Below are 24,272 nucleotides of genomic sequence, written 5' to 3' on the forward strand. Positions count from 1 at the left end.
GCATGGCATCATCATTAAAAAGGATGGTGAGGGTGAAGCGTCTCCCCGTCGTGAGGATGACAATTTAGGTCATATTATGGAGTTCATTTTGAACGAAAGGAAAACGTGCGCACGTCTTATTAATTCGAGGGCTCAATTAAAGGAAAACGTGAGCACGTTTTATTAATTCAAGGGCTCAATTAAAGGAAAACGTGAGCACGGTTTATTAATTCAAGGGCTCAATTAAAGGAAAATGTGTGCACGTTTTATTAATTTGAGAGCTCAATTAAAGGAAAACGTGCGCACAAATTATCACGGCCATTAAAATGTGCACACAAATTATCATGGCCAGGAAATCATGCACATGTTTTATTAATTTGAGAGCACTTTTTATTAATTCGTGGGCTCAATTAAAGGAAAATGCGCACACAAATTATCATGGCCAGAAAAACAATATCATTTTAAGTGGCCTCTCCCGGGTTCTGTACCTGTCAGCACATGCCTGAAAACACCTCACTTGGAACATGCTAATATATAAGTAGGTACATTATGCTTTTAAAAGTAATTTGGTGGCTTTGTATATTTCACAGTAACAAACAGCTATACTGACTTAATAAAATCTATGAAACACATCCAATTGATTGTTTGAGTTGGATCTAACAAATGAAATGCCTAAAAATTTAACAGTTAATTTTATCTTAACTTTACATTTATTATTTCATTGAATTAAATTAACATTTGCTTAACAAATTGTATTTTTTTTTAAATATACTTAATTTGTTTGGTAAATTTCATTCAGAATATTTGGAAAAAACTAATGTACTTAATATTTTTACTTAAATTTACCAAGATCATCAAGTATATTTAAATGATTCACAGCTTTTTAATTTACTCAGTATGTTTAAGTGTGTTTAAGTATGTTTAAAAAAAAAAAAAAAAAAAGAATAGAGCACAGTAACAGTTTTTACATTGTAAGTTCATGTGGACTCACCACAATTTTGTTCTTTTTTCCATGAATTGTATAATCGAGGGACTGACTCCATGACAAAAGTCATGTTACTTATTTCAGTCCCCACAATGGTTTAAAAAAGTTTTCTAAAATATATATATATTTTTCATGGTTGTCAGTTGCTTTCCAGCCACAGAGAGTCCAGTGATTTCATTTTTTCGACAGATTTAGTTGACACCACCCATGAATGATGGGGATACACACGTGCACACAAGATAAATTCAATGACAAGTGTGAAAAATTAACAATTTAATATTTAGCTTGTTCTGTCCACTCTCTCTCTCCCTCTCTGTCTCCTTTCTCTCTCTCTCTCTCTCTCTCACACACACACACACACACACACACACACACACTCAATGTGCACAAACAGTGAGGAACATGCACATGGGCTGCTGAGGTGGTTGCACAGAAAGGTGTTTTTGCCTCACCACTGTGGATTGGGTGTGTTTTAAGCCGCACAACAGACTCACTATGTAAAGGGGGCTTTTAAATTAGATATCGAAAAATATACACTTTCACTGCACTGTGACAACTCTGACTGTGTGTGTGTGTGTGTGTGTGTGTGTATATATATATTATTGTGTAGAGTGTAGAATTAAAAAAAGTAATTTTGGTGGAAAAGTTGTGCTACTTTAACACTCAATACCTCGGCTCATGATTGCCTTCTTTGTGTTTCTTTCAGGTCTTAGGAGGATAATGTAACATTTGGGTCCAAAAAGTGCAAGTAAGAGGCCAAAACTGGAGGCCAGGATGGCAAATACTTCCACTGCATCTGCATATTTACCAGGAGAGCTGATATAAGTGGGGAGAAATGCCACCCACACAGCACAGAATATCAGCATGCTGAAAGTGATGAGTTTAGCCTCATTAAAACTGTCAGGAAGATTCCTGGCCAGAAATGCGAGCAGGAAGCTGAGGACAGCCAGAAAGCCAATATAACCCAATAACACTGCAAAACCAGCTGTGGATCCAACAACACATTCATAAACTATTTTGTCATTGTGATATTGAGTGTTTTTATGAGGAGCTGGAGAGGAAGAGATAAGCCAAACAGTGCAGATTACTGCCTGGACAGAACTCAAAGACAGAACTGTCCCTCTCTGTTGTCTGGCACCAAACCATTTCAGTCTAGTTCCACCTCCTGGTTTGGAGGACTTAAACACAGCCAAAACCACCATGGTTTTTACCAGGATACATGAAACACAAAGCACAAAGCTGATACCAAATGCTGCATGCCTCAGCTGACATGTCCACAGCTGAGGGCGGCCAATGAACAGCAATGAGCACAGGAAGCAGAGTTTAAGAGAAATTATGAGCTGGAAGCTCAGTTCTGAATTGTTGGCTCGTACTATGGGTGTACTGTGATAATATGTGAAGATTCCAAGAACAACAGTACAGATAAATGTCCCCAGTAATGAGGCAGCTGTCAAGCAGATACCCAGAGGCTCGTGATAGGACAGGAACTCAATTCCTTTTGGAACGCATTGGTCACGCTGGGGACTGGGCCATAAGTCCTCTGGACAACTGGTGCAATCCATCGAGTCTAACAAAAAGAGGAGGAGATGAAAATATATTGTAATTACACTCAACCAAACATATAAAAGCAACACTTTTGTTTTTGTTCATATGAATGAACCTAAGCCCTTTTGATGTTACTTCTGTGAACAAGAGTGCCTTGCATTGCACTGTGGGATTGACTGGGGGGAAAATCTGGCATCATGCTTTGTTGTTGTTGAGCATGCAGGGTAAAACCTCATCTGCACTGTGCAATTTTCCTCTGTCCCAGGTGAAAGATAAGCATTGTTAAATAAACCTTTCATTAGCTTTAGTCCTGGCTCTGAAAATGTTGGCCTCACATCACACTGTGAGACAGGTTAAAATAAGATAACATAAGATGCCTGGTGTCTGTGGCATGGCTGCTCTCAAGAAGTATTCCTGGACAGTTGCAACACTGTTGGTGTGTGGTGGTGCTGTGGACTGAGGCAAGGTTTGCTGGCTGCCGTTTCTGGCATTGGGCAAAGTGTTATTTCTTGCTGTTGTTGGGCTTGTGTGGAGTAGAGCATTGGTGAGGCCTTTCAGAGGGGTTGTTCTCCGTTGGCTGTCTTTGAGTGTGTGCTGTTTCTCTGGTCACTTGCTGGTGGACCATGTCATTGGAGGAGCTGGTCGGCTGATCCCATCTGCCATGTTTTGCAGTGTCACCTCTCAGACCCTTGGTCAGGATGGTGACCACTCTTGGGTTCCCGTCAGAAGTGTTGGGTTGCTGTCTGTGGGCCATCCAGTGCTTGGCAGTCCACCACTGAGTATGTTCTTCTGACAGCTTAAGCAGCTTGCTGGCTGCTTTGGGCAAGGGTAGGTGCTTCTCCTGTGCTCCTGGTTGGGCTGAGTGTTTGGATCCTTCTGGGTATCCTTTGCCTTCTCCTTGCAACAATATCATACCATATAATATGTACAGGTATGTACTTGTAGGATGATTAGCTTGTGGCTCTTGCCTTGTGGTATTTCCTTGTGTAGTGTTGCCCTGTTATGTTTATGGAAAGGGAGATTCAGGTATCAAGTTGGTCAGGGACAGCCAGCCATTGGGGTGTTGATCTCAGTTTGGTTCTGGAACTGTCATCTCTGTCCTATACCTCATTCTCAGGGGCCTGTTTCACACCAACATGTGTGGAGTTCATTGTTTCAGAACATGGCTGGACTGCAATGTGTGTGGCTGCAATTGTGTTGGCTACTTGTCCTTTGCTTGTGCATGTGTTTTCTTGTGGAGGTGCTCTAAGCTCTCTCTTCCCTGCTGTAGCTGTAGCTGTGTGGCTCTGGGTGGCTGTTGAGTAGCATCCAAGTTTTGGGGAAATGTTTCTCTCATGTGGCAAGTCAAGTATGGGAGCATGTGCTGGTGCTGAACTTCGCCGCATCCACGGCACAATGGAACACCTTGGGTTCTGGACGGCAACCACCCAGGCAGACAAACCCATCCCCACAGTAAAGGGACTGTATTTCTGTAGTGGCTTTTCAGCTAGCAGATGCTCAAAGCACTTTAAATTGTCTTGTCCAAGGTCACAGACAGATGATAGCATGAGCAGAATTCAAACCCAGGTCTACATATGGGCAGCTCAACTCCATTGCCACTGAGCTACCTGTTCCACAAAGTAACAATCTGTCACAACCAGGTGAAACTGGGGTCCTCAACACTCAAGCACCTATGTGCTGGATCATGCATGGAGAAACACCCCACATGACCATAATGTGGAAACTGATGCACAGTCACAGTGCGATGCACAGTCACAATGGAAGTGATACTCCTCATCATCGTCTCCTGAAGTAACTGCTCATTTCACTGAAATTTCTTCCAGCAACACTCAAGGATTCTCTAAAAAGACATCAAGTTGCCACCTAAGGTCAAAGGTTATCATCCATGTCTCACAACCATACAATAATGTTGTGTGGGCCGCTGAAGAGGAGGTACTGCTGGCCCACCACCACCAGAGGGCGCCCTGCCTGGAGTGCGGGCTCCAGGCACCAGAGGGCGCTGCCGCATCATGGGAGTAATCTGGGTGACAGCTGTCACCCATCACCAAACACAGCTGTTTCCACTCAGCACCGAGGTATATCAGGAGGACGGCGTCTCCACCTCAGTGCCGAGATATCACCTAAGACCAAGGTAGTATTCTCTGCAGGTATACTTTGCATTATTAACTAAGACTGTCAAAACCGTTTTTCAGGACTGGTGACTACTAAGAACCTTATTCCTTGGATAAGTACTCACCTTCCTGCTGAACTTTGTCAAGAGGTGGAGGCGGCTTCTCCCCTCTCTGTAACTGGGTGCGTTCATCCACTCCTGTGTGTTGTTGCTCTCTCCTGCCAGCAGTACCGGATCCGACGAGCGGAGGCAGTGGCCACCTGGGAAGTCGGGACTTGGCGGTTCCAGTATTTCCAGGGTTCGGTGGCAGAGGAGATCTGGGTGGTTCCGGTTCGACTGAGACGGACGTCTCCTACCTTCGAGCCTGCCCACACGACACCAGCGGATTCGACCCTAAATTGTGTTTGTTGTATTACTCTTGCTTGTTCAGTAGTAAATCTTGTTATTTACTTTCTCCATTGTCGTTCATTGCGCCCCCTGTTGTGGGTCCGTGTTCCAACACTTTCACAACAGGATATCTCGGCCAGCGTCATGGACCCCGAGGGGCGTCAACCGGCTGTTGAACGGCCAATGGAAGACCAAGACGCGGCGGAGGCTTCGGGAGGGGTAATCGGCGAGTTGCAGCGGATCCTCACCGCTTTCACCTCTCGGATCGATTCAATGACCGAGCAATACGTTCTCCTAAACCGCAGGGTGGAGGCTCTCGCCGCACAAGTGGAGGCGCGCCCTTCGGGCGCCGCTGCGGCTCTCCCTCCCGAGGACCCTGCGCGTGAAAGTGACGTTCCACTGGTCGTTCAACGGTCCCTTCCTCCGTCCCCAGAAGCATACATAAGCCCTCCAGAACCGTACGGAGGCTGTGTGGAGACGTGCGCGGATTTTCTGATGCAGTGTTCGCTCGTCTTCGCACAGCGTCCCGTAATGTACGCGACTGATGCTAGCAAAGTAGCTTATGTAATAAATCTGCTTCGCGGGGAGGCACGCGCTTGGGCTACAGCGCTCTGGGAGCAGAACTCACGGCTCCTTCATACGTACGTTGGGTTTGTACGGGAGCTCAGAACGGTGTTCGACCATCCCAACAGAGGAGAGTCCGCTTCAACCGCGCTACTGTCAATGAGACAGGGGCGTCGGAGCGCAGCTGCCTATGCAGTCGCCTTCCGCATCGCGGCGGCGAGATCCGGCTGGAATAGCACTGCCCTCCGCGCCGCCTTTGTAAACGGACTGTCACTGGTCCTAAAAGAGCATCTGGTGGCGAAGGACGAACCGCGGGACTTAGACGGGCTCATCGATCTAGTCATACGACTCGACAACCGGTTAGAAGAACGCCGTCGGGAACGAGGCGAAGGGCGTGGCCAGGCACGCGTCGTCCCTCTCCCTTCCGGTTCCGATCGAGCACCGCCTTCCCCACGCTCCACAGCCCCTGCGCTCCGTGGGGTCACAGCTCCCCCTACTGACGAAGCTAGGGACACGAGTAGGGCAACATTTAGGGCACCAGATGCACAGAGGAGATGGACCCACGGAGCGTGTCTTGTTTGTGGTTCAATAGAGCACCATGTGAGAGACTGCCCCGAGCGGTCAAACGCCAAATGCCCGCCCCTAGAGACTGGGCCAGGGGTGGGTCAAAACATTCACGTGGGACACACCCACATTGCTACACGACTCCCAGTCACGATCCTGTTTGAGGATTCAACCCTGAAGGCCCCAGCACTGGTGGACACGGGCTCTGAGGGGAATCTGCTTGACAGTAGATGGGCCAGGGAGATAGGGCTCCCTCTGGTGGCTCTTACCTCGCCTGTGCAGGTTCGGGCACTAGATGGCTCCCTACTCCCACCAATTACGCACAAGACACCTCCAGTAACTCTGGTGGTGTCAGGTAACCACCGGGAGGTGATCGAGTTCTTCGTGACTAAGGCCACCTCCCGTGTGGTTTTAGGGTTTCCATGGATGCTTAAACACAATCCCCGGATTGATTGGCCGTCCGGGGTAGTGGTTCAGTGGAGCGAAACCTGCCATCGGGAGTGTCTCGGTTCCTCGGTTCCTCCCGGCTCCCAAGCTAAAGAGGAGGTCCGAGTCCCGCCCAATCTGAAGGCGGTGCCAGCGGAGTACCATGACCTCGCTGACGTGTTCAGCAAGGATCTGGCTCTCACGCTTCCTCCCCACCGCCCGTATGATTGTGCCATCGATTTGGTTCCAGGCAGTGAGTTCCCGTCCAGTAGGCTGTACAACCTCTCACGGCCGGAACGCGAATCAATGGAGACCTACATCCGGGACTCATTAGCTGCCGGATTGATCCGGAATTCCACCTCACCGATGGGCGCAGGTTTCTTTTTTGTGGGTAAAAAAGATGGCGGGCTTCGTCCATGCATTGATTACAGGGGTTGAACGAGATCACGGTTCGCAACCGATACCCGTTGCCCTTGTTGGATTCAGTGTTCACTCCCTTGCATGGAGCCAAAATGTTCACCAAGCTGGATCTTAGGAATGCGTATCATTTGGTTCGGATTCGGAAGGGAGACGAATGGAAGACGGCATTTAACACCCCCTTAGGTCATTTTGAGTACCTGGTCATGCCGTTCGGTCTCACTAACGCTCCCGCGACTTTCCAAGCGTTGGTAAACGATGTCTTGCGGGACTTCCTGCACCGGTTCGTCTTCGTATATCTGGACGATATACTCATCTTTTCCCCGGATCCTGAGACTCATGTCCGGCATGTCCGTCAGGTTCTGCAGCGGTTGTTGGAGAACCGGCTGTTTGTGAAGGGCGAGAAGTGTGAGTTCCACCGCACTTCTTTGTCCTTCCTGGGGTTTATCATCTCCTCTAACTCCGTCGCCCCGGACCCGGCCAAGGTTGCGGCGGTGAGAGATTGGCCCCAACCTACAAGCCGTAGGAAGCTGCAACAGTTCCTCGGCTTTGCAAATTTCTACAGGAGGTTCATTAAGGGCTACAGTCAGGTAGTTAGCCCCCTGACAGCCCTGACCTCTCCAAAAGTTCCCTTCACCTGGTCGGACCGGTGCGAGGCCGCGTTCAAGGAGTTGAAACGGCGCTTCTCGTCTGCACCAGTTCTGGTGCAGCCCGATCCTAGCCGCCAGTTGGTGGTTGAAGTGGATGCCTCGGACTCAGGGATAGGAGCGGTGCTCTCCCAGAGCGGGAAGACCGATAAGGTCCTTCACCCGTGTGCCTATTTTTCTCGCAGGTTGACCCCCGCTGAGCGGAATTATGACGTCGGCAATCGGGAACTCCTTGCTGTGAAAGAGGCCCTCGAAGAGTGGAGACATCTGTTGGAGGGAACAGCCGTGCCATTCACGGTTTTCACTGACCATCGGAACCTGGAGTACATCAGAACCGCCAAGCGTCTGAACCCCAGGCAAGCCCGCTGGTCACTGTTCTTTGGCCGTTTTGACTTCCGGATTACCTACCGCCCCGGGACCAAGAATCAGAGATCGGATGCATTGTCCCGGGTGCACGAAGATGAGGTCAAAACGGAACCGTCGGATCCCCCGGATCCCATCATCCCGGAGTCCGCTATCGTGGCCGCCCTCACCTGGGACGTGGAGAAGACCGTCCGGGAGGCCCTGACCCGTGTCCCGGACCCCGGAAACGGACCAAAAAACAGACTATACGTCCCACCAGAAGCTAGGGCTGCAGTCCTGGACTTCTGTCACGGTTCTAAGCTCTCCTGTCACCCAGGGGTGCGAAGGACCGTGGCAGTCGTCCGGCAACGCTTCTGGTGGGCATCCCTGGAGACCGACGTCCGGGACTACATCCAGGCCTGTACCACCTGTGCCAGGGGCAAGGCAGATCATAGAAAAACCTCAGGGCAACTACAGCCATTGCCCGTGCCTCATCGCCCCTGGTCCCACATCGGCCTGGACTTCGTCACGGGTCTCCCGCCGTCCCAGGGAAACACTGTCATCTTCACGATAGTGGACCGTTTCTCCAAGGCGGCCCACTTCGTGGCCCTCCCAAAGCTCCCTACGGCCCAGGAGACAGCGGACCTCCTGGTCCACCACGTCGTCCGTCTGCATGGCATACCATCAGACATCGTCTCCGATCGCGGTCCCCAGTTCACCTCACATGTCTGGAGGAGTTTCTGCCGGGAACTGGGGGCCACGGTCAGCCTCTCGTCTGGGTACCACCCCCAGACCAACGGGCAGGCAGAGCGGGCGAATCAAGAACTGGAGCAGACACTTCGCTGTGTGACAGCCGCGCACCCGACGGCCTGGAGTACCCATCTGGCCTGGATCGAGTACGCCCACAACAGCCAAGTGTCATCAGCCACCGGCCTCTCCCCGTTTGAGGCGTGCTTGGGGTATCAGCCCCCCTTGTTTCCGGTGGTTGAGGGAGAGGTCGGTGTGCCCTCGGTCCAGGCCCACCTACGGAAGTGCCGTCGGGTGTGGCGGGCCGCCCGCTCTGCTTTGTTGCAGGCCCAGACGAGGGCGAAGAAACATGCAGACCGGCGACGGGCCCCGGCTCCCAAGTATCATCCTGGGCAGGAGGTCTGGTTATCCACCAAGGACATTCCCCTACAGGTTACCTCTCCTAAACTGCAAGAACGATACATCGGACCATATAAAATCCTCAAAGTCATCAACCCCGCCGCAGTGAGGCTCCATCCAGTTTTCCATGTTTCCCGGATCAAGCCTCTTCGCACCTCACCCCTCTGCACCCCGGGTCCGGCACCGCCTCCTGCCCGGATCATCGACGGAGCACCGGCTTGGACTGTCCGCCGGCTCCTTGACGTCCGTCGGATGGGCCGGGGTTTTCAGTATCTGGTGGACTGGGAGGGGTACGGCCCCGAGGAGCGCTCCTGGGTGAAGAAGGGCTTCATCCTGGACCCGGCCCTCCTGGCCGACTTCTACCGTCGCCATCCGGATAAGCCCGGTTGTGCGCCAGGAGGCGCCCGTTGAGGGGGGGGTCCTGTTGTGTGGGCCGCTGAAGAGGAGGTACTGCTGGCCCACCACCACCAGAGGGCGCCCTGCCTGGAGTGCGGGCTCCAGGCACCAGAGGGCGCTGCCGCATCATGGGAGTAATCTGGGTGACAGCTGTCACCCATCACCAAACACAGCTGTTTCCACTCAGCACCGAGGTATATCAGGAGGACGGCGTCTCCACCTCAGTGCCGAGATATCACCTAAGACCAAGGTAGTATTCTCTGCAGGTATACTTTGCATTATTAACTAAGACTGTCAAAAACCGTTTTTCAGGACTGGTGACTACTAAGAACCTTATTCCTTGGATAAGTACTCACCTTCCTGCTGAACTTTGTCAAGAGGTGGAGGCGGCTTCTCCCCTCTCTGTAACTGGGTGCGTTCATCCACTCCTGTGTGTTGTTGCTCTCTCCTGCCAGCAGTACCGGATCCGACGAGCGGAGGCAGTGGCCACCTGGGAAGTCGGGACTTGGCGGTTCCAGTATTTCCAGGGTTCGGTGGCAGAGGAGATCTGGGTGGTTCCGGTTCGACTGAGACGGACGTCTCCTACCTTCGAGCCTGCCCACACGACACCAGCGGATTCGACCCTAAATTGTGTTTGTTGTATTACTCTTGCTTGTTCAGTAGTAAATCTTGTTATTTACTTTCTCCATTGTCCGTTCATTGCGCCCCCTGTTGTGGGTCCGTGTTCCAACACTTTCACAACAAATAAGACAGGAAGCAAAATGATTCTGAAGACTTACACATTAGCTTTGCCATAAAAATATTGGCATCACCAAACACCTCTGTCCACCTCTGTCCTGAGCAGCAAGTCACTGGAACTGAATCCAATAAAGAATAATTCTTACAAGCACCTTCCCCGGCACATAGAACAGTGTTATACCCCTGGAGTTGTTGCAATCAATGCAGTCACCATTTATTTTCTAGACTCAAACAAGTCCTTTCTCCTAGTCCATAGGAATGATACCTGCTTGTGATGTCTGAAGGATAGCATCTCCACCCATCTGATGCTGCAGATCCCTGCTTCATGGCTTTTGTGATATCACCTGCATTTGTTGTTTCACAGTTGACTGCAGAATCAGCCACAAGAACCTTGTCACTGGAAATGTCTAACATCCCAGTCAGCCTTATATAACTCCTCAAAGCCCAGTGTTACAGTACAGCAAAGGCATCTGCCAGGACTGAAACTTTTTCAAGCATAACTGCAGCAGGACAAGGTGTAGGTTTGAAGGAAGAAAGTGCTTTGATTCCTCTGCAAACAGGCCGAGGGTGATGATGGTGAGTTACCTGAGATTCCTCTAACAGGTGCCTCTTTGTCCACTCTCAGGGCCATCACATCCCACTTTCTCAGCTCTCTATACAGCATAGAATTTCCATTAAGCTGTGTTCTACAACATCTCTGGATAATATTTGGAGTTCTTTCAGACATGAAACACTTCCTCCTATATAAATTTCTCATTAACTTTTAAGGTATAGTTCTTGAAACACTCACAAAATCCTGAGAAACAGTCTGCTCTTGAAGTCTGTTCAGATTTAAACTTGGGAACTCAGCAGACAGTATTCTGCGCGGTTTTAGGTGAATCCTTAGGGAAGCCAGAACAAGACTGTAGTAAGTAACTAGGTACTTTTACAGACCCTACAGTCCAGCATAATTCTCCAGAATTTTCCATTGAGAACTGGGACAATCTCCTTAGCAACACTGCGGGGATTAGAATGCCATGTGCAGTGATGTACTTCTGTATGTTGAAACCAGGGTCCACTGACCCATACCCCCTGACTTTTTGCAAAGCTAAGAAGCATTCATGTGAACAAGTGCAGTCCTCACTGTCAGCCCTGTCGGTGTCAGTGGTCACACTGCAATTACATATAACCAATAAAGAGTCACCTCTGGAGACAGTCATCAATCGCCAAGTGTAGTTGTGAATAAATCTAGCATGGTGCTCTGCAATTATTCAGTTTCACACACCTCTATCTTTTGAACTTTCACACTCTGCATTTCCTGTATTTTCTGTTATGTGTCGGACGCAGCTCGGAGAACCGACCAGCGTTTGAAGGACCCAGTATGAAATAAGCAGAGCACGGTACAAAGGCTAACTGAATTTAATACATAACAGTGATCATAATAATAATAAAAGGTGCGGTCTGGCGTGGTGCGCTCCCAGCAGCGCTAATGGTCCGGAGCCAGAAGCTGTTTCGGACCCAAGGACCCCGCCGACACCCCCCAGGTGGCCGCAACAACCGAGTCTGTGAAAGAAGGAACCATTATGTGAGTCCACACTCTACACACAGAACACTTAAAGGTGTACAAACAGCAAACACTTCCTGGCTTGATTACTGATCAGCTTCCAACCTGCAGGCATGGAACATCCCGTTCACAAATCACCACCGCAGTGGAAGCTGATACATGACTAACATACAGCTCAATACAATAAGGTGTGAGGGACACCACATTTACTGACTGTATAACTGTTAGTCACAAAATCCAACGTACCTCAGGAAGTGTGCTGACGAGCGTGAGACCTCACCCTCTCCTCTTTCACAGACCGTGCATCAAACCTGGACATTCTCAGCGTCCGCTGCTGATGAGATGGCTCCCAAGACGACGATCTCACCCGTCTGGTCACAAGGTCGAGTCTCTGGCAAATGCACACTGTGCACTTCAGTCTTAAATGCCAACATACTCCAATCCCTCCAGATGCACCTCAGCTGTGAGTCCTGACGAGTCGCAGGTGATCAGGGTGAAGTCCTAACAGCCTCAGCAACACAGCCACTCAGTCCCAAATGCATGCCACCTGGGAGGAAACACAAAAGGCAAACAAACCGGCAGCCAGGCCCCCCCCAGCCATACAACATTTTCAAAGGAAAGCTTAAGTGTTAAAAACACCAACCAGTTTCATTGCTGATCTTTCCCTCAGAACATGGCACGCATTCAAAACAGCATACAGGTTTGCCTTTGATTCTTGCCATGCGGGTGCCAGGTGGGCAGTTTTCACTACACACTGATCGGGGTGTCTGCAGAAACAGAAGAAATTATCTTATTCTCCACTATTTTATACTGCTGGACTTAGCTTTTTTATAAAAGCATGAAAATACCACAGTAGACCTCTTTGAGTTGTGAGCTCCAGAAGATTCTATCTTCTTCAAGTTTGAGATCTTCACCTTTTCCAGCTGACTTCTGGACCACACCCACATTCTCAATCTGTATTGTTCCATCAGAGAGGCACATCCAGTTAACAATGTCATAGGTTGGTAAGGCATCACCCTTATCATCAAATAGCACCTGATCACCAGACGCTGTGGTGAAATTAACATTTTGCAAGTAATGCACAAGCTGTGAAATCAGAATAAGGGACAGAAAATAACAGGGTTATTAAGGTCAGTCGCCCAACTAATAAAAAATACAATGCATTGCGCTGTGTTTTTATCTTTTGAATTAAATTCCACTTTATGTACTGTCACTATATCAATATGAAACATCACAAATATGTTACGTTGGCAATATGACATGTCACCAAGTGTAGTGGAGTTGAGAACACATGATCATCATGCATCCATGGCTTGTGTGGCACAGAGGAGAGTATGCCAAAATCTCCTTTAAATAATGGCTGTATCAGAATGGTGCAACTGTCACTTGATCCTGACTGTGTCTTAGTGTTTTCTGGGCAGTGTCTTTTGTATCAAAACACTTAATACATGCTCGTCTGTATGGCACATAAAACAATTTCATCAAATAAATGTCACACCTGCCATGGCTGGAGGCTGTTTAAACTGGCACAGCTGTTCCCTGTGAAAGGTCCTCTCCCTGGCACACACTGCAGCATGTCATCAAGGGCATATGCCAGTGCATACACAGCCTTATACACATCGTACTCTGTCCTGAGATTTGAAACATCCAGAAACTCACTTTCCACTTTCCTTTGATCTTCCTGTCCAGTGCATAGTGCTCCCCCAGTTTCCACCCAACCTGCTGGAAGTGGAGCAAATCTACACTGAAATGTGTATTCCCAAAACTGCTTTACCTGAAATGTTTAAAAAAACCAGTTAAAAGAAATACAGAAAAAAAATAAATAAATCTGTATATATTTTATACAACACTTGGAGGGTCATCTCTTACCAAGTTATGTCCGTAGCTGGAGTTGTAGTGTTGTCCAGGATGTATTTTTAAAAGGAACTCCACTAGTCCTGGGATTTCTTGTTGTCGGATGGCAATGCCCAGTGTCCCACACAGGTATGGCGCAAATTCGGGGGTTTGTAGCATTGCAGAGGAAGTCCAGACTTCACTGGCTATCCACTGCAGACCTGTCACATTCTCTTTTACTATCTGCACATTGTGTTGATAGGATAGAAAAGTCATACAGCAGTGACACTGATACACTATTACTGTTGAAACTGTACTCAATTGATAGAGTAGGTGCTTGTTTATCAAAGATTTCATCATAAATTTCATGTTCTGATATCACAACATAAAATGTAATGACATAGATATACTGATATGATAGCAACAATATCAGCATTATACTTTAACAGGTGTAAGAACCCATTTGTCACTTAAATGGAACAATTCAAGAAAACTCACACTGTTATTTTTAAAAATCCCTAGTTAAAATGCATCTTAATTATATGATGTATTTTAATTCTTACCTCTTCCATGAGTTGAATTACTTGTCTGTGAGAGGCAAATACAATCACCACACGAGCTGTTGATTTCTTTATCACTTGCACTATCCTCTTAAATTCAGTCAGTTTCTTGCTGAAAGGCAAAACTTCTACATAAGCCAGACAACCTTCACCAGATGCAACCAAACCGGACTGGAAAGACTGGGCAGCATGGAGTCCATAGTCATCATCACTGACCAACAGGCCAACCCAGGTCCAGCCAAAGTGTTTCAAAATATTAATCATAGCACGCACCTAATTACACAGAGAAATTATAGATTAGTGTACAGACCTCAGTGTTATTTCCATAGCAAATCTGCCATTAAGTTGCACTGTATGTGTATTTTATTTTAGATTAAAGTAGCATCATTTATTTTAAAGTGCTCAGTGTTTTCACACCAGCTTGCTTTTAACTACATCAGCATACCATGCTGTCTGTTTTATATGTTCGTCTTACAGATTGACATTTACTTGGAAAGCATCACTTGGGATAGTCCTGAAGAAGGATGGAAACTTTTGTCGGTCACTCAAACAGGAACATGTTGCTAAGTAACTCACCTGCAAAAGATAAAGACTGTAACCTACAAAGGCTGAATGCATGAAGAAATAATTCCTTATATTAATGCTTGTAAATGTGTTTCAATATTTATATTAGAAATTCATACTGAATGAAAATGCAGCAAATTGATGATTAGTTGCTGATGTAGAAAACTTACCATTGGCACTCTGTACAAACCTAAGACAGATGAGATGGCAATAGTACGTGTGGAGGAAGAATCACCCACAACTCCCAATACTGGAGGGGTTCCCACACAGGTTTCATTTAATTTAAACTCTTTCTCCTGACCACTGGCTAAAGACAAGGCAGCATGGAATCCAGTAACTAGATTGGCACAGGTATCATAAAGATTGTATCCCAGAGTCACATTGGGTAGCACGTTGGAATTTCTGTTGATCTCATTAATAGCAAATGCCATGGTCTGAGCCTGTCTGAATCCTTGAATATTGAAACTGAGACAAAACACATCATTCATCAGTTTGTCCATTTTGCTGTCACACAATAACAGATACCACCATAAGCCATGAACTAAAGTGAATTCAAGCCACCCAGTGTGAACATAAATACTATTATTTTTTTAAATATAATTGTCATTGATTCCGATTTAACGTTTCAATGCAAAAAAAAAAAAAAAATATATATATATACATGAAATATAATTAATGATACAGTTGAAGTGGAAAACAAATTTGCCAAATACAACCATATTTAAAACTATATATGTATTGGTTCCTCTCCCCACACTTGCACTTGAAACACTAACCTGTAGCAGGTAGGCTGTTGGGGTTCTGACTTGTATAACAAATCAGGAACAACCCAGAAAACATGGAATGGAAACAATCCACCCAGAACCACATCTCCAGACTTGTGCATCATATTCAGGTGAAACTGTCCCTGTAACCAACAGGAGACAGAAGAAGATCCAGCAGAGGAAAACTTGGAAAACAACATAACATACATGACTAAAGTCACAGTGACAAATAAATAAGCCATTCTGTCTGTTCTCCTATTTACCCCTTTTCAGAGGAATGAATGTGAATGCTCTTACTGTGTCACACACACACACTTTTATTTACTTGCATCATTGATGAATTTTGCGCAGCAACCACATGGGCAGAAGTAGAAACAGGGGCAGGGCCTAAGATGCAATGCAATTCACATTATATATATATATATATATATATATATATATATATATATATATATATATATATATATATATATATATGTCAGGTACTGTGCCTTGCAAAAGTATATGGCCTCTTGATATTTCACACATTTTATTTTTTATGCCATTTCAAATACAAAAAAAGTAAATCAGGTTTCTCAATATAAAAATTTCTGAAATTATTTTCCTTAAACTCACATTCAAAGCAAATCTCTATTTGCTTTGAGTGCATTTTATATCCATAGTTATGATTTTGAAGAATATTAAATATAATTCTAGCTGGCGTGGACAGGTATGTCCAGTCCGCTGAACATGCATGTGCAAATGTCGACTTAGATAATCAAAGACAGGCAGCACTTCTGGGAAGTGGCTGAGGGAGCCCAGCAGCTGCTGCTCAACTGCTGACTCGTGCACGCGTGATCAGTGGGTTGGACACACCTATCTGGCATCTCGGATTATCTTTTTTTTTCTCTTCTAATTCAAGGCCATAATGGGAAAGGTCTCGTGCTGGTGGCTGTAAGATGCGTGCACACATGGTCAACCCATGAGCACAGAGGTGGAATCCAGCAAAGGAGGACATCTGTCCACAGGAGGATGTTGAGCACCATCTGTGTGTGACGTGGCAGCCAGGACCTCTTTGATCCCGTGGACTACTAGACACTGATCGAGTACCAGGTTTATAAACAGGCTTATATATCAGACTTATATATCAGACTTATAGACATTGATCCTGTGGACTACTAGATGGAAGACGCCAGTGGATTTTGGAGATGATCCAGATCCGGATTCTGAATCAAGATTTCATTTTTCATAGGCTTTGAAGGATTATATCAAAACGACTTTATGAATTCTCACCAAAGTTGGACCACAGACAGATATTAGGCCATGGAAGACTCCATTAAATTTTGTAGGTGATCCAGATCTGGACCAAGATTTCACATGATATTGGCTTTGAAGGATTATGTCAACACTACTTCAAGGATTTTCACCACATTTGCACCACAGATAGGTATTAGGGCATGGAAGACACCACTGAATTTTGGAGGTGATCCGGATCCAGATTCTGGATCAAGACTTCACTTGATATAGGCTTTGAAGCAATTATGTCAAAACTACTTCTCGGATTCTCACCAAATTTGCACCACAGATAAATATTAGGGCATGTAATATTTCGGAGGTGATCTGCATATAGATTTTGGATTAAGATTTCAGGTTTTTTTAGTCTTTGAAGGATTACGTCAAAACTCCTTTATGGGTTCTCACCAAATTTGCACCACAGACAGATATTATCCCATGGATGACTCCATTACATTTTGGAGGTAATTTGGATCTGAATCTGGATTCTGCATCAAAATTTCACTTTATATATCCTATGTAGGATTACTTCAAAACTACTTCACAGATTCTCACCAGATTTGCACAACAGATAGATATTATGGCATGGAAGACTCCACTGACTTTTGGAGGTGATCAGGATGCTGATTCTGGATCAATATTTCCATTTATTTTGAAGGATGATGTCAAAACTATTGTACTTCACGGATTCTCACCAAATTTGCACCACAGACAGATTTTGAGTGCATTTTATATCCCTAGTTATGATTAGCTCACATGGCAGACTCCATTAAATTTTGGAAGTGATCCAGATCTGGATCAAGATTTCACATTATATACGTTGGCTTTGAAGGATCATGTAAAAACTACTTCAAGGATTCTCACCACATTTCTACCCCAGATAGATAGGTCATGGAAGACTCCACTGAATTTTGGAGGTGATTCGGATCCAGATTGGCAGACGTCAGTTTGCTGTTTTGGAGTTCAATTCTCATTCCTCACAAAACCTAACAGACTTAGTTTTATCTTCATTTCAGCAAAGGGAATATTGTGGCAGCCACTGCATATATCAGTTCTTCATTCATCTGCTTCCATTAGGGATCACCACAGCAGGTCATCCGTGTCCATCTCGCACGGTCCTCTACATTTTCCTCTGTCACACCAACCACCAGCATGTTGTCCGTCACCACAACCATAAATCTCCTCTTTGGCCTCCCTCTCCTCTTCCTACCTGCCTGGCTCTATCCTCAGCATCCTTCTCCCGATATACACTAGGTCCCTCCTTTGCACATATCAAAACCATCTCAATCTAGCCTCTCTGACATTGTCTTCAAATCATTCACCCTGAGCTGTTCCTCTGATATGTACAGACAAGTAGTCAATCTGCTCCTCACAAAAGTAGCTATCTATCTGTCCCAGCCAGGTGAAGTGTGGGCCTTCCCATGGCCTTCCAGGGCCACTGGCATCCACTCAGGGATCAAAAGCACTCAGGCTGTTGTTGGATGTTGAACCAAGATTCTTGCCATGCCACTGACAAAATATGGAACCTGATGCTCCCTCACAATGCAAGTGATACTCCTACCCATCCTCGTCACTCCCAAAGAAAACTGCAGCATTTTCAGATGTCACCTCAAGCCCTGACTCCTGTGTGTTTGTTAGCTCTACCATCTTGAAGCCCTACAACATAACTCATCACACTACTGTCTTGTACAGATTTTCCCATTTTCCCCTTCAGTCTTGCAGATATCAAGTCAAGTCAGAGAGCATGCGCTGGTTATGCGCTTTGCTACATGCACAACACTATTGCTCTTTCACACCCACAACACTCTGAGTCGTGGATGGCAACCATCTAGGCAGACAAGCAGTCTATTCTCACATCTGTAAAATAACCATCTATCTGCTAGAGCCGGGTGAAACGTGAACGGCCCCTTCACCTTCTCTAGGGGTCGGGGGTCCTCAATACTTAGACCCTGTCAGACACAGTAAGAATGCACAGGAACCAGGCCAACACGGCAAAAATTGCCATAATCCGGATGCAGTTGGGAGGTAAAGAGGCATGTAGACTGTGGGCAGATCCCATCCAGATTACCTTGTTCACACCTGCACGATCGCATGCAAAGCATATTTAGACAACAGTTAGACAGTGTTGCCACAGTTACTTTCAAAAAGTAATCCAATTACTGATTACTGAGTTAGATTACTAGTTACTTTTTAGTTACTTTCCCCAGCTGTCGACAACAACCCTCTGCCACCTCAACATGACAATACTTGTTTTGTCACCCTTTCTTGACTTCAGCGAAAATAAATACTTGTTTTATCAAATGTAAAATAAAGACCTCTTTCTTGACCTCATATTTAACTGTTGCCAGCACTGTAACAGTAAAACTTGCAATTTCTAACCTACATTATTTATAAATGTAACTATTAAATTCTTTCTAACATTTTCTAACATTTAAATTCTCTATAAGTAGTATTAGTAGTTCACAGCTCGCTTAAAGTGGGCAGTTCAGTCGAACCCCGACCCCCAACCCATGGACCAAATTTAATGCTGCTATTGACCCACAATGCAAAAATAATAGTAATGCACAGTGACTTGGAGAAGTAACTTTAATCTGATTACTGATTTGGAAAGATTAACGCGTTAGATTACTCGTTACTAAAAAAAAGTGGTTAGGTTACTGGCATCACTGCAGTTAGATGACACAGACTGCTGTCAGACGGCCATTAACCCTCTCAAGGCAGGCGCTGCAGATTTGCAACAGCTAAATATCTGATTTTTCCTGTTACTAAAAATTAATTTGAGCCTGAGAGGGTTAAAAGTGCTGAAGACTGCCCAATGTGCAAACGTCTGGATGGAAACACGGGACAGGAGTGGGGACCAGCACTCTGTCCTCCCTTTGCACAGTAGCTGCTGGTATTGGACATCGGAGTACAACCAACGTATGAACTGGACTCATGCCATATGTGTCAAAAGCCAGCGTTGGTGCTGTCACTCACTCACTCATGCAATCACATCTTTGCTCATTCTCTCTTTTGCAGTGCTCACTGACCGCACAGCAGCAGACCGCACATGCCTGTGTGTGCATAGAACAAGTGATGAAATGATGAAATGATCACTCAGTGTGTGCGTGTGTGTTCATCACGGCTTAATATGCCACTACAGTGTGTGCGCATGGGACGCACGTGCGCACACACTGTAGTGTTTACATTGTCGTGGCTTCATAAAACAGTTGTGTGTTCTTTCCTTCTTGTGTGCAGCTGGTAAGTATGTTTACAACAGATTTAAGTTCTTGTTATAATCCTTCAGACGAGATGCGCTTTGATGCGATTCACTGACGTCGCCACTCGCTCTGTTCACTTCTTCATTACTCCACTTGATGAGCTGCATGTAGTGTTGGAGATTAGATTGTGCCACATAGCATGACATTTGTGCGTGAAAGATTTTTTGAACATTTCAAAATTCTCTGTGCGCAATAGCACGCACCGGCACCCCTCTTGCATCCTGTCTGCACCCGTTAAAGATGAGTTTACTCTCCAGCACAACACAGGTCATGCTATTGAGTGAATGAAAGGCATGGTCATGTCAGTGGGCCTTTTATTTTTATCAAGGATAATCTCAAACCCAGACACTCTGATTCTTCATTCAGTTTGCCAAATGCTGCAATCAGAGTATCCACTGACCATCGTCAGACCATCGTCTGCGAACTAAAGGCCAGTAAATATTTCCTCACCAACAAAGCACCCAAGTGACTGGTTTCCACAACCGTCCCCAACACCCAGCCCATGGAAGCAGTGAACAGTGTAAGAGCCAGAACACATTCCTGATGAATGCTAGTTTTCACAGGGAAAAACTCAGATTCTAATCCAATTACATTCGTTCCGCAAATCATGTGAAATTTCCGACCATAAAATATAGCTTTGACAGTGGCAACATATTCGACCCTGTTAAGGATTTTATATATATATATATATATATGTTATCACTGTTAAACATTTGTAGCTTTGTCTTCTTTCTCATGAGAACGGTGTTGTGCTGTTTTGCACTTCACCCTGAGAACGTACGTGTTATTCAACCTTGTTTTAGCTTTGTCTTCTTTCTCATGAGAACGGAGATGTGCTGTTTTGCACCTGTCTTAATGCAATCCTGAGAATTCAATTTTGTTTTAGCACTCTGGGGTCAATCTGAACTGGGAATGAAGGACTGGATGTACTTATTGTTATAACATAACTTTGTTTTCGTAGCCGCTAACGACTGGGAGTAAAAGAACTGAAGGTTGAATTTTGACTGATTGTGATGCTTAGTGTTCCAGGCAGATGCAAAACAGCTGATAACTGCAACAGACGAACGAGATGTGCTGACCTGAAGTGTTCTTCCTTACAGCTGCACTTGACGTATGCGTTTATGTTATGGGAAGAAACTTGTCTTGCGTCATTACCCCCACCCTTAGGACAAGTTTCTTGTTTATGTGATGAGGGCGTCTCTTAATAAAAAGAGCGGAAAAGCAGGCCAGACTTTAGTGTAGCCTTGGTGTACAGCCTGGCCGCACTCCGCGCGTAATATTTGACTTTCTGTCTCACTGGTGTTTCTTGACTCTGTTTGTCTTGTTAAAGGTTTAAAAATGTTTGGAGGAGAAAATACCCAACAGACCCTTTCACATATGATGTATTACTCCGCGCCCTGACCACGTTGTTAGGCAGATGTCAATAATGGCGCTGTCAGCTGAGAGTAGGATAAACTGGTGGAGCTACGACGATGCCGAAATGGGTAAATTTAATCTATCATATGAAAGTATTGATGTGGATTCTGATAGAGAATTACTCAATGCACTTGACCAGATGGAGAAATCTGTAAGTCTGCTCACAGAATTTCCAGTTTGGCATGAAGACACTGTTGCTATGGCAAGCTTCGCCGACTGATGTAAATATTACAATTACTGCTATAATAACCGATAAATACAATACTAATGGTGATTATTTGATGACATGGGATTGGGAATCTAACAACATTTCCCTAAAGCTATGGTCTGCATAACAGTTTTATCAAACTATATTATTATACTGTGTAACTATTATACTGCTGTGGATCATTTTCTGCCTATCAGCGTTTGCGCTCGGGAGCTGCCTCACAAGCCAGCAAAGCTTCCTTACTTACACCAGAGAGCATCTTTTGTCACTTCACTCACCTGGTGGGGTTCCTTCAGTTTGTCTAACTGCGGACTGTCAGGAAATCCGACGGCCTCTTAAATGTCTGGGGAAGAGGAAAAAGCGTGGCTCCAGGGGAGGCGTGAGGCACCGACTCTGGAGACGCCGCAGCAGATTCCCGCTGCCTGTCATCACTCTGTCTAACGTCCGCTTGGTAAGCAATAAACTCGATGAACTTGTGCTGAGAGCCGAGCATGACAGTGAATTTAGACAGAGTAATCTTGTGTGTTTGACGGAAACATGGCTTAAAGATCATCAAGATACACCGAGCCTGTCAGGCTACACCACTGTCAGAGCGGACAGGGACGCGCGCACTGCGCACAAATCCATCGGAGGCAGTCTGTGTTTGTTTGTGGATAACAGCTGGGCCACTCAATACAGCATACGAGAGCAAGTATGCACACCTGACTATGAGATACTGACTGTATCTTTTAGACCCTTTTATCTTCCGCGGGAGTTCGGACAGATCAATGTCATTCTTGTATACGTGCCCGGTCCAGATGACGACGCAACAGGAGAGAGAATAGCAGAGAGCTATAATAATGCACTCACCTGCTCTGCTGACCAGCCCGTTTTCATTCTGGGTGACTTTAACTCCTGCAGTCTGTCTGACCACCTGCCCACTCTACAGCAATAAGTAGACTGTCCTACACGTCTGCATCGGACGCTTGACCGTTGCTATGGCAACATCCCAGAGGCTTATAAAGCGGTATGCAGACAGCCTCTTGGAAAATCTGACCACAGTGTGATTCATCTTTTGCCTAAATACAAAGCTGTGGTCAAAAGAATTAAAACAGTTAATAAGCAGGTACAGGTGTGGTCCGAGGAAAGCAAAGAGCAACTCAGAGACTGTTTTGATGAAGCAAACTGGGACATTTTCTTTGAATCCTGTCTGGATGGAGATGAACTCACTGACACCATCATATCTTATATTAAGTTCTGTGAGGATAACGTGTCAGAGACTAAAACTGTGAAAATATTCCCAAATAACAAACCCTGGGTGTCCAAACAATTGAAAATCTGTCTTAATGAAAAGAAGTCAGCCTTCTGCTCTGGTAATGTGCAATTAATGCAGGAAAAAAGGAGACAGCTGAGAGGGAATATATTTAAGGCAAAAACTGAGTACAAGAATAAAGTAGAAAGTTAATTTTTCAGTGGCAATATAAAACAAGCCTGGGAAGGTCTAAATACACTGATGGGCAAATCCAGTAAGAAATGTGATGCTCTTACAACCATTAATCAATGTTTTGTTGATGAGTTAAACCGTTTCTTCTGTAGATTTGATAAAGTGGATGATAAACAGGAATGTGATGAGATCTGTAAAAATCTTCCAGCAGGAGCTCCCACAGCTATCACTGAGGATGACGTGGCTAAAAGTCTTTCTAAACTGAAGCCAAACAAGGCCACTGGCCCAGATGGCCTGAAAGCCCGTCTACTCAAAGACTGTGCTCCTCAATTAAAAGGAGTCTTTTCCAGATTGTTTAATTCCCTTCTTGTCACAGGAGTGCCAAAATCTTGGAAATTCTCCATAATAAGGCCTATACCAAAAAAGCCAGGGGCAAGCAAATCTGAAGATTTTCGGCCCATTGCCATAACCTCCATATTATGTAAAACTATGGAGAGAGTTTTAGTTGACGTCCTGACCACCACAGTGGTCAGTGAACTAGACCATCTGCAGTTTGCCTATAAGAGGGACAGAGGTACTGATGATGCCGGATTGATCTTGCTGGACATGATCTCAAAGCAGCTTTCACTTGCTAAAGCATATGCTCGGGTTTTGTTTGTAGACTTCAGTGCAGCTTTTAATTCTATGAAATTACATATTCTTCTGAAAAGGCTGGCTGATTTAAATGTTGAAAAGGGCCTGATGCTCTGGATCAGAGACTTTCTGTCTTGTCGCCCTCAAAGAGTTTGTGCTAACAACATTCTGTCAGGAGAGCTCATCATAAGCACTGGCTGCCCACAGGGTAGCGTTCTTTCACCTCTGCTCTTCTCTCTTTTTACAAACGAATTTGCAGTTAATGACACAAACTTTAAACTGATTAAATACGTGGATGACATGGCCCTAGTCGGCCTGCTACAGAAGTGTGACTCCTCTGGCGAAGCCTCCTATCTCGCTCACACTAAGGCTCTTGAAGCTTGGTGTCTCGACAGCCAGCTGGAAATCAATGTGTCTAAGACAAAGGAGCTTGTTTTTCACACAAAGCAAGAACTGACCGTGCAGCCAGTTTCACTCAATGGCCAGCTTGTTGAAACGGTTGAAACTTTTAAATATCTTGGTACAGTTCTTGATAGTCACTTGAGCTTCT

The 24,272-nt window shown here is 45.7% G+C and overlaps 1 protein-coding gene across 1 annotated transcript; it reads right to left on the reverse strand.

The window, feature by feature from the left end:
* Positions 1 to 1,620: 1,620 nt before the first annotated feature.
* On the reverse strand, positions 1,621 to 22,143 carry LOC117508963 (extracellular calcium-sensing receptor-like). Its single transcript, XM_034168795.1, has 10 exons — positions 22,115 to 22,143; positions 15,523 to 15,693; positions 14,917 to 15,211; positions 14,672 to 14,758; positions 14,186 to 14,455; positions 13,659 to 13,865; positions 13,288 to 13,563; positions 12,648 to 12,875; positions 12,433 to 12,556; positions 1,621 to 2,531 (listed from the first exon to the last, which is right to left on the reverse strand). Exons 2-10 carry the CDS (start codon positions 15,633 to 15,635, stop codon positions 1,621 to 1,623), a joined length of 2,511 nt encoding a protein of 836 aa, XP_034024686.1. The 5' UTR covers positions 15,636 to 15,693; positions 22,115 to 22,143.
* Between the last annotated feature and the right edge of the window lie 2,129 nt (positions 22,144 to 24,272).

Source organism: Thalassophryne amazonica, chromosome 4 (assembly GCF_902500255.1).
Source record: "Thalassophryne amazonica chromosome 4, fThaAma1.1, whole genome shotgun sequence".
In the NCBI taxonomy this organism is placed as follows: domain Eukaryota; kingdom Metazoa; phylum Chordata; class Actinopteri; order Batrachoidiformes; family Batrachoididae; genus Thalassophryne; species Thalassophryne amazonica.